The 13473-nt window shown below is 34.7% G+C and overlaps 1 protein-coding gene across 1 annotated transcript in view; it reads right to left on the bottom strand.

The window, feature by feature from the left end:
• The window catches only part of LOC117408954 (rho guanine nucleotide exchange factor 38-like), a 19902-nt gene extending 6429 nt beyond the window's left edge, over positions 1–13473 (bottom strand). Inside the window, exons 1-9 of the mRNA XM_034014424.3 lie at positions 12978–13473; positions 8291–8478; positions 7250–7367; positions 6675–6822; positions 5976–5993; positions 4963–5162; positions 2937–3070; positions 1966–2070; positions 1312–1434 (exon numbers count right to left, since the gene is read on the bottom strand). Of these exons, the coding sequence (XP_033870315.1) occupies positions 1312–1434; positions 1966–2070; positions 2937–3070; positions 4963–5162; positions 5976–5993; positions 6675–6822; positions 7250–7367; positions 8291–8478; positions 12978–13191 (1248 nt within the window). The 5' untranslated portion in view covers positions 13192–13473. The remainder of the gene's footprint in view (positions 1–1311; positions 1435–1965; positions 2071–2936; positions 3071–4962; positions 5163–5975; positions 5994–6674; positions 6823–7249; positions 7368–8290; positions 8479–12977) is intronic.

Genomic DNA, 13473 nt, shown 5'->3' with positions numbered 1-13473 from the left:
TCCAGATGGTATTATCACAACTACGGCAGTCTGCTGTGTACAGTACATTGAATCTTTGTTGAGCTTTATTGTTTTCTCCTTATAAAAAAATACTTCTGGTAAATGTTCCAGTTTCCCTTATTAAGTTGTGTTCTCTTCTTTGTTCTCTTATTTGAACCTAGCTGTGTTTTATGTTTGAGATAGCTACAGTACTGTACATCCAGTATCACTTTAAGGGTTTAAACCTTTAACACTGCAGGCTGGTAGCACAGGCAGACCAGTATAACAACCTAGAAAGTTGCCCTGGATAAGGGCGTCTGCTAATAAATAAATAATAATAATAATAATAATAAAGTATATTTAACTGAACATAGCAGACCACTAGCTTTGTAGTAGCTGAGCCCGTTTATATTACTTTTTAATGTTTGCCTCAGTATTCGGATTAATTGGCCGGGTTTAGACTATTTGGACTGCATTTCTTTTTTTTTTTTTTTTTTTTTAATTATTTTTAAAAAATGTTTTATAAATGTAGATACCCTGACATGTGACACTAAATCTTTATTGATCTGTAAAAATGATATTATTGTATTATTTAAAAAAAAATCTCAGGTATTAAAAATGCTCCTTCAACATGTTTAAGGGACATGCAAAATGAAATCAATTTATATTAAGAGTAAAAGAAAATGTGAAACAGGTGTTAATATAGAAAAGGGTAAGGTACTGCATGCAGGCAATAAAAATGCAATACCATATGGGAGATTGTGGAAGGGTGGTGGGCAATTCACTGACACACACGGGACACAGAAGGTTTTATTTGAAACGCCACTTGGCGCACTGATTTATTTTCACTGTGGTACTGCTGCAGAGCACAACCTAATACCAGCAATGGTAAAAAGGTTGGCAGGTCATAGCGCACATGCAGGTGCTTAAAATAATAGTGTAAACAAAAGGCACAAAGAACAAAGGGAAAATAAAACACAGTAATAAAACTACAAAATAAAAGGTGCTGCTTTGTGCAGCGTCCCCCACTGTCGCTAAACCGGTCAGCTCGGGTCTCTAACCTATGCTGAGGTATTCCCTCACAATACCCCGGGTGGTGGCCCAGGTATTCCCCCCTAACTCTGCACATCCCCCTCGGGTACGTAAATGCGAACAGTTATGGCAACTTTCGGCTGTCTTCTTAGCAGTGCTTGCCTGTCTTTTTCCTCTCGCTCCGAACACTGCTGTTCTGTAAGGGTTTTTTTGTTTGTTGTGTTTTTTGTGTCTTTTTTGTTGTGGGTTCCTGCATGTCACCATGTAAATTCCTATGTGAAAATCTTACCAAACACTTACGAAATGTACGTATGGATTGTCACTGTTTTTCTTGTTTGGAGGAGCATGACTATCAGACTTGTCCGGATCCTGTAGAATAATTTGAAGCTCCTCAGCATTCTCGACAACTAGAGAGACTATTTCCTGAAAGATTAATGAATAACCATGTTAATAAATTACTATTTTTTTCTCTAGTCCAACGCTATGAAGCCTTATACAGTCTACCTGCACTGCTGTTGTGTGAGAGTGTCAGGAATCACTTCAGCACTCAACTACATATAAACAACAGATTAAATAAAAGCAACTGAAGTGTCAGTAACACATGCAATGTATTAAAACAATAATGATAAGTTTGATAAGTTTGCGGCAATATACATGGGGAAATCATGGTAAAGCCCAAAAGCTATGGTATCGCATGGCAAATACATTGTAAAATCTAAGGAAAAACATTCTATGATATGTAAGTCCCTTAAGAAGTACTATATGCTTTCTTGATAAGTATTGTGTTGTTTCCCAAAATCATTGTAAGAACCTTTTTTTTTTATTTGTGAATCTTCTTTTTTAAACCATGTAAGATACGGTTTAAATGTGGTCAGAAAATGATTTGTTATCAGGAATATAGTAATTTCAAAGTACAGCCCAGCATTATGGATGCTTGTATTAACTCTTTCTTACCTGTGTGTGTTGAAAATAATAATAAACATTTTTCCCTAACTGCCGAACAGCTTTTTCTAGATTCCTGAACATTTTTTCTTCTTTGTCAAATCTCTCATCTTTAACCTGAAACAGGAAATGTATTATATTTAGTGAAAAGCCACAGACAACAATGGTTTTGCAGCTGCAGATACTACACTGAGTTAAAATTAATTATTTCTAATTAATTAATTATTCACAAAACTTAAGCAAGGTTTAAAGAAAAGTTTACGGACTGCTTTGGGAAGATTGTTTTTAATGGTCAAATTGTTCATTTAAAAAATACATTAACGCTCTAAATGCCAATTAAAAACTGTTTAATGAACTGTATACTTTAATTAATCAAAATGGGTTTAACAAAACATTCTTAAAAATAGTCCTTAAAGTTTTATTTAACTTTGGGAACTAAAACTACCCAATTGTGAAAATGTGATCCACATCTGTGATGGTGGCAATAAGGAATATGCTAAATTATTATTTATTTCTTAGCAGATGCCCTTATCCAGGGTGACTTACAATTGTTACAAGATATCACATTATTTTTATATACAATTACATTATTTTTTTATATACAATTACCCATTTATACAGTTGGGTTTTTTACTGGAGCAATCTAGTTAAAGTACCTTGCTCAAGGGTACAGCAGCAGTGTCCCCCACCTGGAATTGAACCCACAACCCTCTGGTTAGGCGTCCAGAGCCCTAACCACTACTCCACACTGCTGCCTTGTTTATTAGCCTGTTTTATTGTCTTGGACTTATAAAGGTGAATTCATCATACAGGCGCTTCAAATTCCATTGTGGATAGGTCATCATTATTTCCCCCTATAGTGTATTGTGTTTATACAACTTGGCTGAAAGAGGTTGAAAACTGAACTCATGGTAGCCAGGGTAAAAAAACATGGGTAAAGAGACCTGACAGAAAGTAGAACAACTAAATGGTTTGTTCTCTACCTGGGATTCCCCTCCTGTCAGAATTTTGAGGTGGCTGGTGACTCTGCTTGCATTCTTCCTGAAGGAGTGAATACTCAGCCTGTTCAATTTGTTCATCAGAGTTCCCAGTTCCTCATTTCTCTTGTACTTCATCACTGGAAATAGATACAACAGTTTTATATACAAAGTTGTTTCAGTAGTTCGGGACAAACACCAATCACAAAATGTTTTAGTACAAATATTTATTGTAGAGAATGCGGAGTATGCGATTTAACAGAAAAGTATGCTGTATATACACATTCATTTGGCATCAAACCTAAACTTGGTTTGAGGGTTCGCTGCCTGGCCAACTGGACGAGGCTGAGACCCCCATTTGATAAAACATAAAAACTGTTAAGAAAGGTGGAGATGGGGAGGTGGTGGGTTACGATGAAATCAAAACGCAACTGAGAGATAAGTGAAGAGGGTATTTATAGTGCTAACAATTTAAATTAGCTAATGTGTAAATTGAATGATTCAATTTGGTGATGCGGAGATTGGTGTCTGACCCTCCTCCCGAACTTTAATTATAAATTTCATTTGTACAAATTTTACCAGCACAAAACCTTGAACGAAATATGTAAATATCCTGTATAAAAACTACAATCACCAATCTATGAGAATACAATGCTATACAGAACTGTCTATTATTATTATTATTATTATTATTATTATTATTATTATTATTATTATTATTAGTTGTAGTAGTAGTAGTAGTCATAGTAGTAGTAGTAGTAGTCGTAGTAGCAGTATACAGAATTATTTATAAAACCACTTAAAAACACAGTTATAGATGTAATTGTTGATAACAGATCCCCAAACCTTAAAATGTATTTAAAGCCCATTTTAATGAATTACATATTACAGGGTTTGTTATTCACAAAAGCTTTGGCTGTTTCTGAAGAGAGTTTTAATTGTATTATTAGTGGTTTCAAAACACACAAAAACCTTAGGGAATATTTACAAACACTGAAGAAGACAGTTCAAATATATTGTTCCAGAGCTATGTATTGCACTATAGATTTTTTTTTTTTAAGATTCCCTCCAAACAAACTTTATTCACCGTATGGGGATTACAATAGAGCAGTGAAAAGGTAAACATGGAGTATGCATTACGGTTGTGCCGAGTAACAAATATAAACAAGCATTTGTAAGGATTATGGTAATACAAGTAGTTTACAACACTTACAGTTTTAGCCCCACCAAATAAAAAAAATTAAAAATTTAAAAAATCTGCTCCCGGAGGAGCTATACATTGAAAAATTATTTTTCATTCTTCATAAAACAATCCATATTTCTACCAAGAACCGTAGACTACTTGTACAGGATACCCTTGTGCAATGGTTTGGAGCTTGTGCAGCACCCAGCAGCTGTCAGCATTATTCAGGGGAGAACAGGAATAATAAACTCTAGGTACAACATATATCAAAACTAACCTTGGTTATATTGACCCTCAAACTTAAAAAAATGGTTTCCACTCCACTGATTACTAACATTGATTACTTACCATCTCTAAGAAATATGACTGTCTAAAAACATATGGGTACTGGAAGCTATCCTGGTTACTGACTTGAGCATGACTACTTTATATTCAACCAGAATGCAAGCAACATAATCTCTAGTTTCTAAAGTCTGAGTTGCCCTTATGTGCTTATGCAAGAGCTCAATTTGTACAATAATGTATTCACAACCCAAAATGACATAGTATTTCAGTACTGAATTAATATTCAAATCATCAGTAACCATGTGGACCCATTCAATCGTGAAATGCATACAGTGTTGCTGTGAATATGCAAAGTATTGTTAGTAATGTAAGAACAATATACAGAAGGAAGCTATGAAGGAAGTGCATGTTGTGAGAAATGAGAAGTTAACTATGTTGCTGTGTTAATGACTGAAATGGAGAGTGACCTTCATTATAATGTTAACTTCTAAGAAATAAAATATCTTAAACCAGGTTAGCAGGGATCTAGCCTCTACACCGACAGTAACCCTGGCATCCCCTCACCTATGTCTTTTCTTCGTTTAAATTCATTGATATTGGTGTTGATTCTTTTCACTGCTGCTAGGGCTTCTTCCAGAGGTTTGTTGTCTGGGTGGCAGTCGGGTGTAGAATTCCACAGCTCACCTAAAAGCAGTGGGTACTTCATCACACGCTGGACAGGTTTAATCATGAGGGATCCCATGTCTAACAAATTTGGCTTTCCTCTAAAACACAAGAAAACAAACAAACAAACATGATAAACGAATTACTAAATATGTTGCCTATTCTGAGGCATCTGTCATGTTTAAAACATCTACTGTATATCCCCGGTACATGACATAACAAACACTTGTCCTGCACAACTCACTATGCTATCCTGGTGTTTTTCACACCCCAAGTGACGACACCGCTTCTTATAACCACAAAGAACACAACCCCTCATCCCATTCCACATACACTCTTTCTTAATGAACTTGTAAAAATAACAGGTAAATGAACAGGTATGGATACTGCACTGGAGTTGAATGTTTTTATGAGCTGTAATCATTTGCATCTCCTTGCTTAGAGCAGCTCTTGTGTGCCTGGTGTATCAGGTTTATTAAATTGAGTGCATTCCATTAATTATGCTTATCCTATCACAATAATTTATGCTATTTTGCTATTTTTATCTAATGCAAGTTTTGTAACTTTAAACTTGCCTTTTTAAAAGTACCTTTCATTAACATCACTACCATAAATCTATGTCCCAAATGATTACTTTCTGAATTATTCTGGAATGTTCTAAAGGTAGAAATGAATTTATCAGGAAATAGGCTGAAGGCGATTTCATATGGTAAAAAGGTGAGAGTTTTAACAACTGCACCACCTGCCCCATTTGATATAGCAGTGCATTTTCAATAGGTAATAAAACAAATGTATTATATATAGAAGACACTGAGCACTGTAATATGGATTTAAATATGACTCCTGATGACAGCCTTTACCCAACACCTCTACAATATATTGATATTAAAATATTTTATGGAAAAGATACTTACTCACTGTCATATATCTTTCTGTAATAGAAACAAATAAACAACAATCAGTAAAAGAAAAAGTTCCGTTTTTCGATTATTATATTAAATATTATACATATACGTGTGAATCACCCCATTTTAAAAGTGTAGTTTAATTATACTAATTAAACTATACTAATCATTTTTCAATTATTTTCCATTTGCGTTGGTATTAAGAGACTAGTGGTAAATAAGTCAGGATGTCACATAGGCAGGGGTGAAATTGTCAAGAAAAAAGTGCAGGTACTCATTTTAATAACAATGAGGATGTCCTTCTTAAGAGGACGTAACCTCCTAGCACCCTTCAGAAAACAGGTTGCTAATATATGAGCGGGGGACCCAGGGACACTGGATCAGTGGGGACATGGCATGCAAATATGGCTGCTAGGTGGTACACTTTCAATGTAGAGGGGGATTTACCCGCGGGGGATTTAACAGATCTTGTAGAAACTGCAAAACAGTTGCTATAGGGCAATAAATGGGGTCATGACGTCTGGTCCTGCTCCAATTTTGAAAATATTTCCACTTATAGGCATACAACGCTCTTATGGAGGAAGTGTAGTCATCCTAAGGTAATATAAATCGGGGTCTGTAAAACCAGTATTAATGTTATATTTAAATGTATGTATTTTAGTATATTATTATGTTGCACAGACAAGTAAAACTTGATATGGTGCTTACTTCAGGGACAGAACACAGTTTCTGAAATGCCTTTTAACTTCTTCGTCTTTTTCATAGGACTTTAATAAACTGTTGGCATCGTCATGGTGATAGCAGTAGATTTTATAGACTTCCTCTAGTGAAGATTTAATCTCTATGAACGTTTCACCTAGAAAGAAAAAAAAGGAGCACATACACTAAATAATAGTACAATGTAGTCATATTTCCTATTAAATGCATATGCATTTGTGGAGAGTAAGCATCAATTGAGGAAGCATTGAACACTTCCTTGTAAGTGCAGTTATAAAGTGTCATTGCTCGGGTTAAGTAGGAATTATTTTTTACTTCTTTCTAATTTAACAGTAAATCATACTTGTGCCCATGTGTAATTTCATATAAACAGCAGACATTATAAAGTCTTATCATGTTAAACATGTTAAATTGCTCAGGAATTTTCGCAAGCTTTTGTCCATGCTTTACTGTTGTATTTAAAAACAATACTGTTCAGTGTTTAACCATGCCATCACATTTACTATTCTTTACAGCACTTGACTTCTAGATCAGACATGTACAATTGTGCAGGGTTGAGGGGTTACCAATTATTTGCCTCTGAGGATCCGCTTCTGCTATGGCCTCTTCTAATTTGGACAACAGTTTAGCTGACACCTCGCTGACAGATTCAATGTTAATAAATAGTCGGTCCACATCCACAACCTAAAGGCAGAAACGGAGAGTGTCAATGAGCCATCTGTAGAGTGACAGGCCTTAGCTGCCATATGCTGTTCAGTGATATGTCTGATTTTCAATTCACAAAACAAATTGTGTTGCACCTGCAATTCAATCCTTCATCCCCTTAACAATTGACATTTTAAGGCAGTAAACCATAATGACTGTCTGGAGCACAAATAAGTCTCCTTTAAGGTCTTTGTTCACGTTGTTTAAAGGTTGCTATTACTGCCAATTGGGATATGGGTCAAATTGATTATACAGGGTGAGGCCAAAATCATTTAAGCCTTTTTTTGTATAACGTATCATGCCACTATGCCCTTGCCCTGCCTTAATTATGGTCGATTTCAAAGCTGGTAGACTCCCACCTGCCTTTATCCTAAACCATTCTAGAGGATCAGTCTCCCAGGTGAAAATGTAAAAATGATACACTGAATATATTTAAACATTCAAAGTGCATCCTTTTAATATACGCTTACTAATTTTGCAATTGATATTCCTTACTACATGAGAGCTTTACTGGCATTGGATATTTATATGACATACAAAATGTGTATTTCAGTACACAGACTGAAAATGTGTCTCTTTTTTTCCAGTAACAAAATAAATGTTTATTTGTATTAAGCTTTTGATAGGCACAAATAAAAGAATCTGGGCTTTGCCTTAATGGAATTCTAGAATTGTAATGTACATCCTGTCATTGAATATGCTTTACATTATTCAGGGTCATTAAAAAAAAGATTATATTTATTTGCAAGACTAGCAAGTAAAGTCCCCTACCAAACAATAAATGCTATGTATACCGGTAGTTAAAATAATAAAACTGCATGCTGATTAGTTGATACCCAAGGGCAATTAGAATCAATTGTATAGACACAATGCTTTTGTCTTTGAAGCAGAACTTGCATTACCTGTATGTCTCTCAGTGGCTGAACCACTTCCTTAATACAGAGCTCAAGATCAATGAGGTAATCTTTCTCTGTCTGAACCAGTTCATGGATAACTTTAGACCTCTTTCCCATCATCCTCTTCTTCAGCTCTTCCAAATCGATGGTCGGGGAGGGGGGTGGTGTTGACATTTCTTGCGGTGCCATTTTCTCTGCAATTAGAGGCAAAATATACTTTAGTTTCAAAAAGAGTGCTTAGTTTAACTAAAGGAAGATATGTGAAAATTAAAATGTCTGAATTTCAGTATGCAAGTACAATTTCAATGAAAAAATTATAGAAATTCACTCGCCTCTTCCTACTGAGAGGATGTAATCATATCATATAAATAGCAATAGCATTTTGTTGCAGTCTGAAACCAATTTGTTTTACCTGTATTGTCCCACAAGCAATTTGTTGACCTTTATTTTCTGTGTATTCTCTTGTTGCATTCACTTATTCAGTTATCCATTTAAACAAAAATGTGATGTAAGTGCCAGCACACTTTTTAAGTTATTGTAGCAAACAAAATAATTTCAACTCTTAAAGGTTGAAATTATAAAAAGTATATATGGTACTACACTTGGTTAATGAAATCCAATAATCCATGCTTTCAGTTAATGTTACACTTGTGTGGTCATTTCACTTGGAGGTGGTTTTAATGGTTTCTTTTCTCTCATTAACCAACCAGCTGCTTTCCCTTTTGACTGACATGCTTTCAGCAAGTAACATGTTTTGACCCAAAAGACCCTGTTTAAATAATGCAACCGCAAAACAGTAAAGATTTCTGAAATTATTTTGTTACCTACAAGTAATAACACCTTTACATATGAACTCAATACTTCAATAAAAATCATCTCAAAATGCTGTTGTAAAAAAAGCAAAAAAGAAATGAGATACCTTCAAACGTAAATGTTATATTGTTAATGTCCACTGTCAGTTAGATTTCATCTTGGTTAAACAAATATCCTTTTGTCAGGTTGATACTTTTCATTTGTGTGTGTGTGTGTGTGTGTATATATATATATATATATATATATATATATATATATATATATATATATATATATATATATATATAATTGTATAATGATTAACATTCCTAAATCCATTGTCTTAAACATTTTGTAAACATTTTGTAAACTTCAGAGGAATATGTAGTCTAAACTGTTTTGTTATGACTCAATTGCCAGCGTGCATACATATTTTTTGTACTTGTTTAACATGTAAATAGTTCAAAGACGACATTTCCCTATTATGTTTACCGTGAAGCATTACAACATGGTAAATGAGAATCACCATGCAAAACCTTTCTTATGTATGCCTGTCTGCATCGAGTATATTTATCCTCAAACAAGTATTGGGACGTCATTCAAACATTCTGACATTCTAAGGTCAAAATAAAAATACAATAACACATCACAAGTTGTGGCTGTTGCTTTAATCTGTGGGGGTTTGTCAATATCGGTAGTTATTTGGGAGTATAAAATAAGCTCTGCTTTAAACCCCACTTCTTCATGGAACTTATTTAGCATCTGATATCTGATAATTCTAGTATCAAATGGCTAGGTTGTGGTTAATTAGTACACAGAATGGGCCCGTACTATTGGCTCCTTAGCAAAGCTCTACTAAGGTCAGCTTTTCAACAAAGTGCTGACAATCATTCTTTCATTAGGGTCCAGCCTCACAACTGAAGCAGCAATGTGGTGCAGATTCAGGAAAAGAATGATTTCACACTCTATAATCAGCTCCCTTAATACAAAGCCTACTTCCTCGTTTCCATAAGGGCTTGGGAAGGGAACAGGTATCAGGTTACAGCACTAATCACCTGGATGATGTAATGCTAAAACTGCTCAAGCATTCCACCTGTTTTAGTTTCTAAAAGCAATATAGGTGATACATCAAAAATGTATTGTCAATGACACCAAACCTGTTCCACTAATGTAGTTATAGTATATAGTTGTACATTATGTACATTATAGATGTACATTTATATTGTTTAAGATATCACTTTACAAGTAAGCCAGATGAATGCAGTTGGCAAAATGGAGGGTGAATTGTAAGGGTGCAGTTACAATTGAAAAGGGTTTCATGAACAGCAATTCCTTTGAACAGTCCTTAATTTTTTGTGCCTATGGACCATTATTTCGAGATATAATCCAAGTAGTTTTATACTGTACCACTATGGCCAAAAGTTTTGCATCACCTACAATTTTAGGATTGAGACATAATACAATTTTAATTAAAAAAAAAACTTTGGGGTACTACAAAGCGGTATGTAATTCAATATGTTAACATGTTCAGCAGCATGTTTCATAAAGCAAAATGTGATAATTCTATTGGGTAATGCAAAACATTTGGCCATAGCTGTAATTCCCATGGAAGCGGATATCCACCATAGATTCAATTTGAGATCCAGACAAGTTGCAGGCTCTGTGTAACTAAAGTAGTTCAAACGTTAACAATAAGCTCTTGAATGAACATAGATAAAGCCACACAATACTATTGTTCAATGCAACTTTATAGGACTTTATAAAGAACTATTTTTTTTACCACAAGATCTTTTGTTAAACACTGCTTGTTGATGTCAAACTGAAGCATAATTATCCAGCCAGAGCCAATAATGAGAAGTGCCTGTTTATTTATCTACTGGAGCTGGACAAAAAATAGTAACACTGAGTGACCACCATGGCCGACCATAGTAAGACAGATTTGACACGACAAATACAGTATGTAAGGTATTAGAACTATTGGTCTGATGGGATATACAGTACCTGACAGCTGTTCAATAGTGTCCTATAGTCATCATATTTTAAAACATCAGTAATTTGAGCAGTCTTAGAGACAGAACTTGTCGCAAGTATGCCTACTCTCAGATTCTTTCACACATCTGCTGTCTTTACCATCATGACTAAAACAGACTTGGACCAGGCAGATGCACCCTATCTATTTTATATATTAAAGAACAGCTTTTCAGGGGTGCCATAAGCATAACAAATTAATCATCACATTTACACAAAAGTGTAACAAAAGTGCTACACACCACTGGTCTTTCCAGAATTGCGTGTAACCTCTGTACACTGGTGTCTGTGTGCCTACCTAACTGAGGCCTGAGGTACAGTATCTCTGAGTTATGCAGTATACAATGGGATGCATTTACCAAACCTTTACCTTTACCACACAAGAGTCAAGGAACCTGTCTATCAAGCAAAACTAGAAATTAACACAACAATGGCTTCCATGGGGGCTAAATCAAAGCTATTAACTTCAAAGTGTGACTTGTATTACTTTTTTTCAGAAAGGAAAGAACACTTTGTTTTAAAGAAACAACTTCATACTTTAAAACCCAGTCTAGTTCTAGTTTGGAAACATTCTCTTTTTTAGAAAATGATATCATTCTGGCAGCTCTTTTGCTAGCATTGCCCCTTGGTACAGAACCATTGAATACACAAATTATTATTATTATTATTATTATTATTATTATTATTATTATTTTTTATTTCTTAGCAGACGCCCTTATCCAGGGCGACTTACAGTCGTAAACAAAAATAAATTTCGAAGAATCACAGGAATATTTGTTTTTTTACATATGATTTTATTATTATTATTATTATTATTATTATTATTATTATTATTATTATTATTATTATAACCAGATTTTTCAAACGCACATCGTAGTATTTTATATCCTTTTTATTTATCGTTTTCAGAATAATCTGGTATATTTAAGCAAAAAATAAAATAAAAAAAAATAATAAAAAAATACTGGGATCTTTAAGGACTTTTAGTATGTATGCCATTACTACAGCACTGTATATACTAGACAGAGCACCATTCTTGTCACTTGCATTACGTGAATGTCCCTAAAGCTAAATTTAAGGAAGCTCAGAATGATTCACATTATATTCTGACCACTATTGTAAAATAAAGACAATGACATCTAACAAGCTTCCTTGAACTTGTGTCAAGGGAAGCCCATAACCACACCCATAACTATTCACAACTGGTTAGTAAAAGCCCCTGTGTAAGCATTGTGGAGGAAATCTGCAACCCATGTTTCATTACAGTACTTTGGAATGAAATGCAGGTAAACTGGTTCATTTAGTCCTAAAATTCTGGGGGTCAACTGATTATATTCAAATAATCTGTACAAACTGCAGTTTTACACTGCTGATTCAGAGATGTGTTTCACAATGACATCACTTTTACCAGCTATGCAAATGCTGCTGGGTGTCTGAGCAGTGAGATATTTAAATATGGCTTGTGACTTCTTATCAACCACAAGCGCTGTTTACATTGCAATGGAAAATCTGAGTGACTTATTAAAAGTTTTTTATACGCAGAATTTAACCATCTCTATTTTCCTAAAACAAATTAATATGAATCAGTTTCAAGAAACATTTGTATTAACAGTATGTTTGCTGTTTTATGATCTAGTAGCCTGAATACATTTATTTTCTTCAGGAAAAAAAATAAATAACAGTGTTTCTAATTTAAAATTACAGGTATGGCTATTTCCTGGATCTTGCAAAATCAACATACAGATTCTAAGTAATAAAATCTTTATTGAAAAATAAATACATTTATTATAAGCGAAAGCAGATATTTGTATTGTTCACAACCAAATACCCAATATAAAAACAGGAATACATAAAGTCAATCAGTGCCTGTTACCTTTAAGTTTTTTGCTGTATTCTGTCCTGTCAGACTGGCTTCTTCTGAGGGTGGCGGAGTTGACATCTCCTATACAGTCAACAGCAATATTCTCAGGAACAATTGTGTCCGTTTTCCTCCTCTCTAAGATGTACATCCGGGGTTTCAAGAATATCATATTTTTCTTTTTTGCTCCTTTTTCCTTTTCCTTGTCACTGAGATCCTTTGGTTCCATGGTCAATGCTTGGCGTATTGGTAGCTTATGAAACTCCCCCTCTTAAGCTATCCATTAAACTAGAATACTAGCAAGTGCTGTGTTACTACACTGCTGGGTAAACACAACAGGTGCCTAGTTCTGTATAGCTGACTTCCAGCTTTGCAAAGGCAGCTCCACCCCTATTGAAGTAATGTACCTGTCACCTGAGAGACCTGTCCTCTCAGGTGACAGAGAAAAATGGAGCAACTGTTCAGCTCTGACCAAATAATCCACGTCTCAGGATTTATTACCAGGATACCA

This window comes from Acipenser ruthenus, chromosome 2, assembly GCF_902713425.1.
Source record: "Acipenser ruthenus chromosome 2, fAciRut3.2 maternal haplotype, whole genome shotgun sequence".
Lineage (NCBI taxonomy): Eukaryota > Metazoa > Chordata > Actinopteri > Acipenseriformes > Acipenseridae > Acipenser > Acipenser ruthenus.
This window is presented reverse-complemented; position numbering and strand designations above follow the sequence as displayed.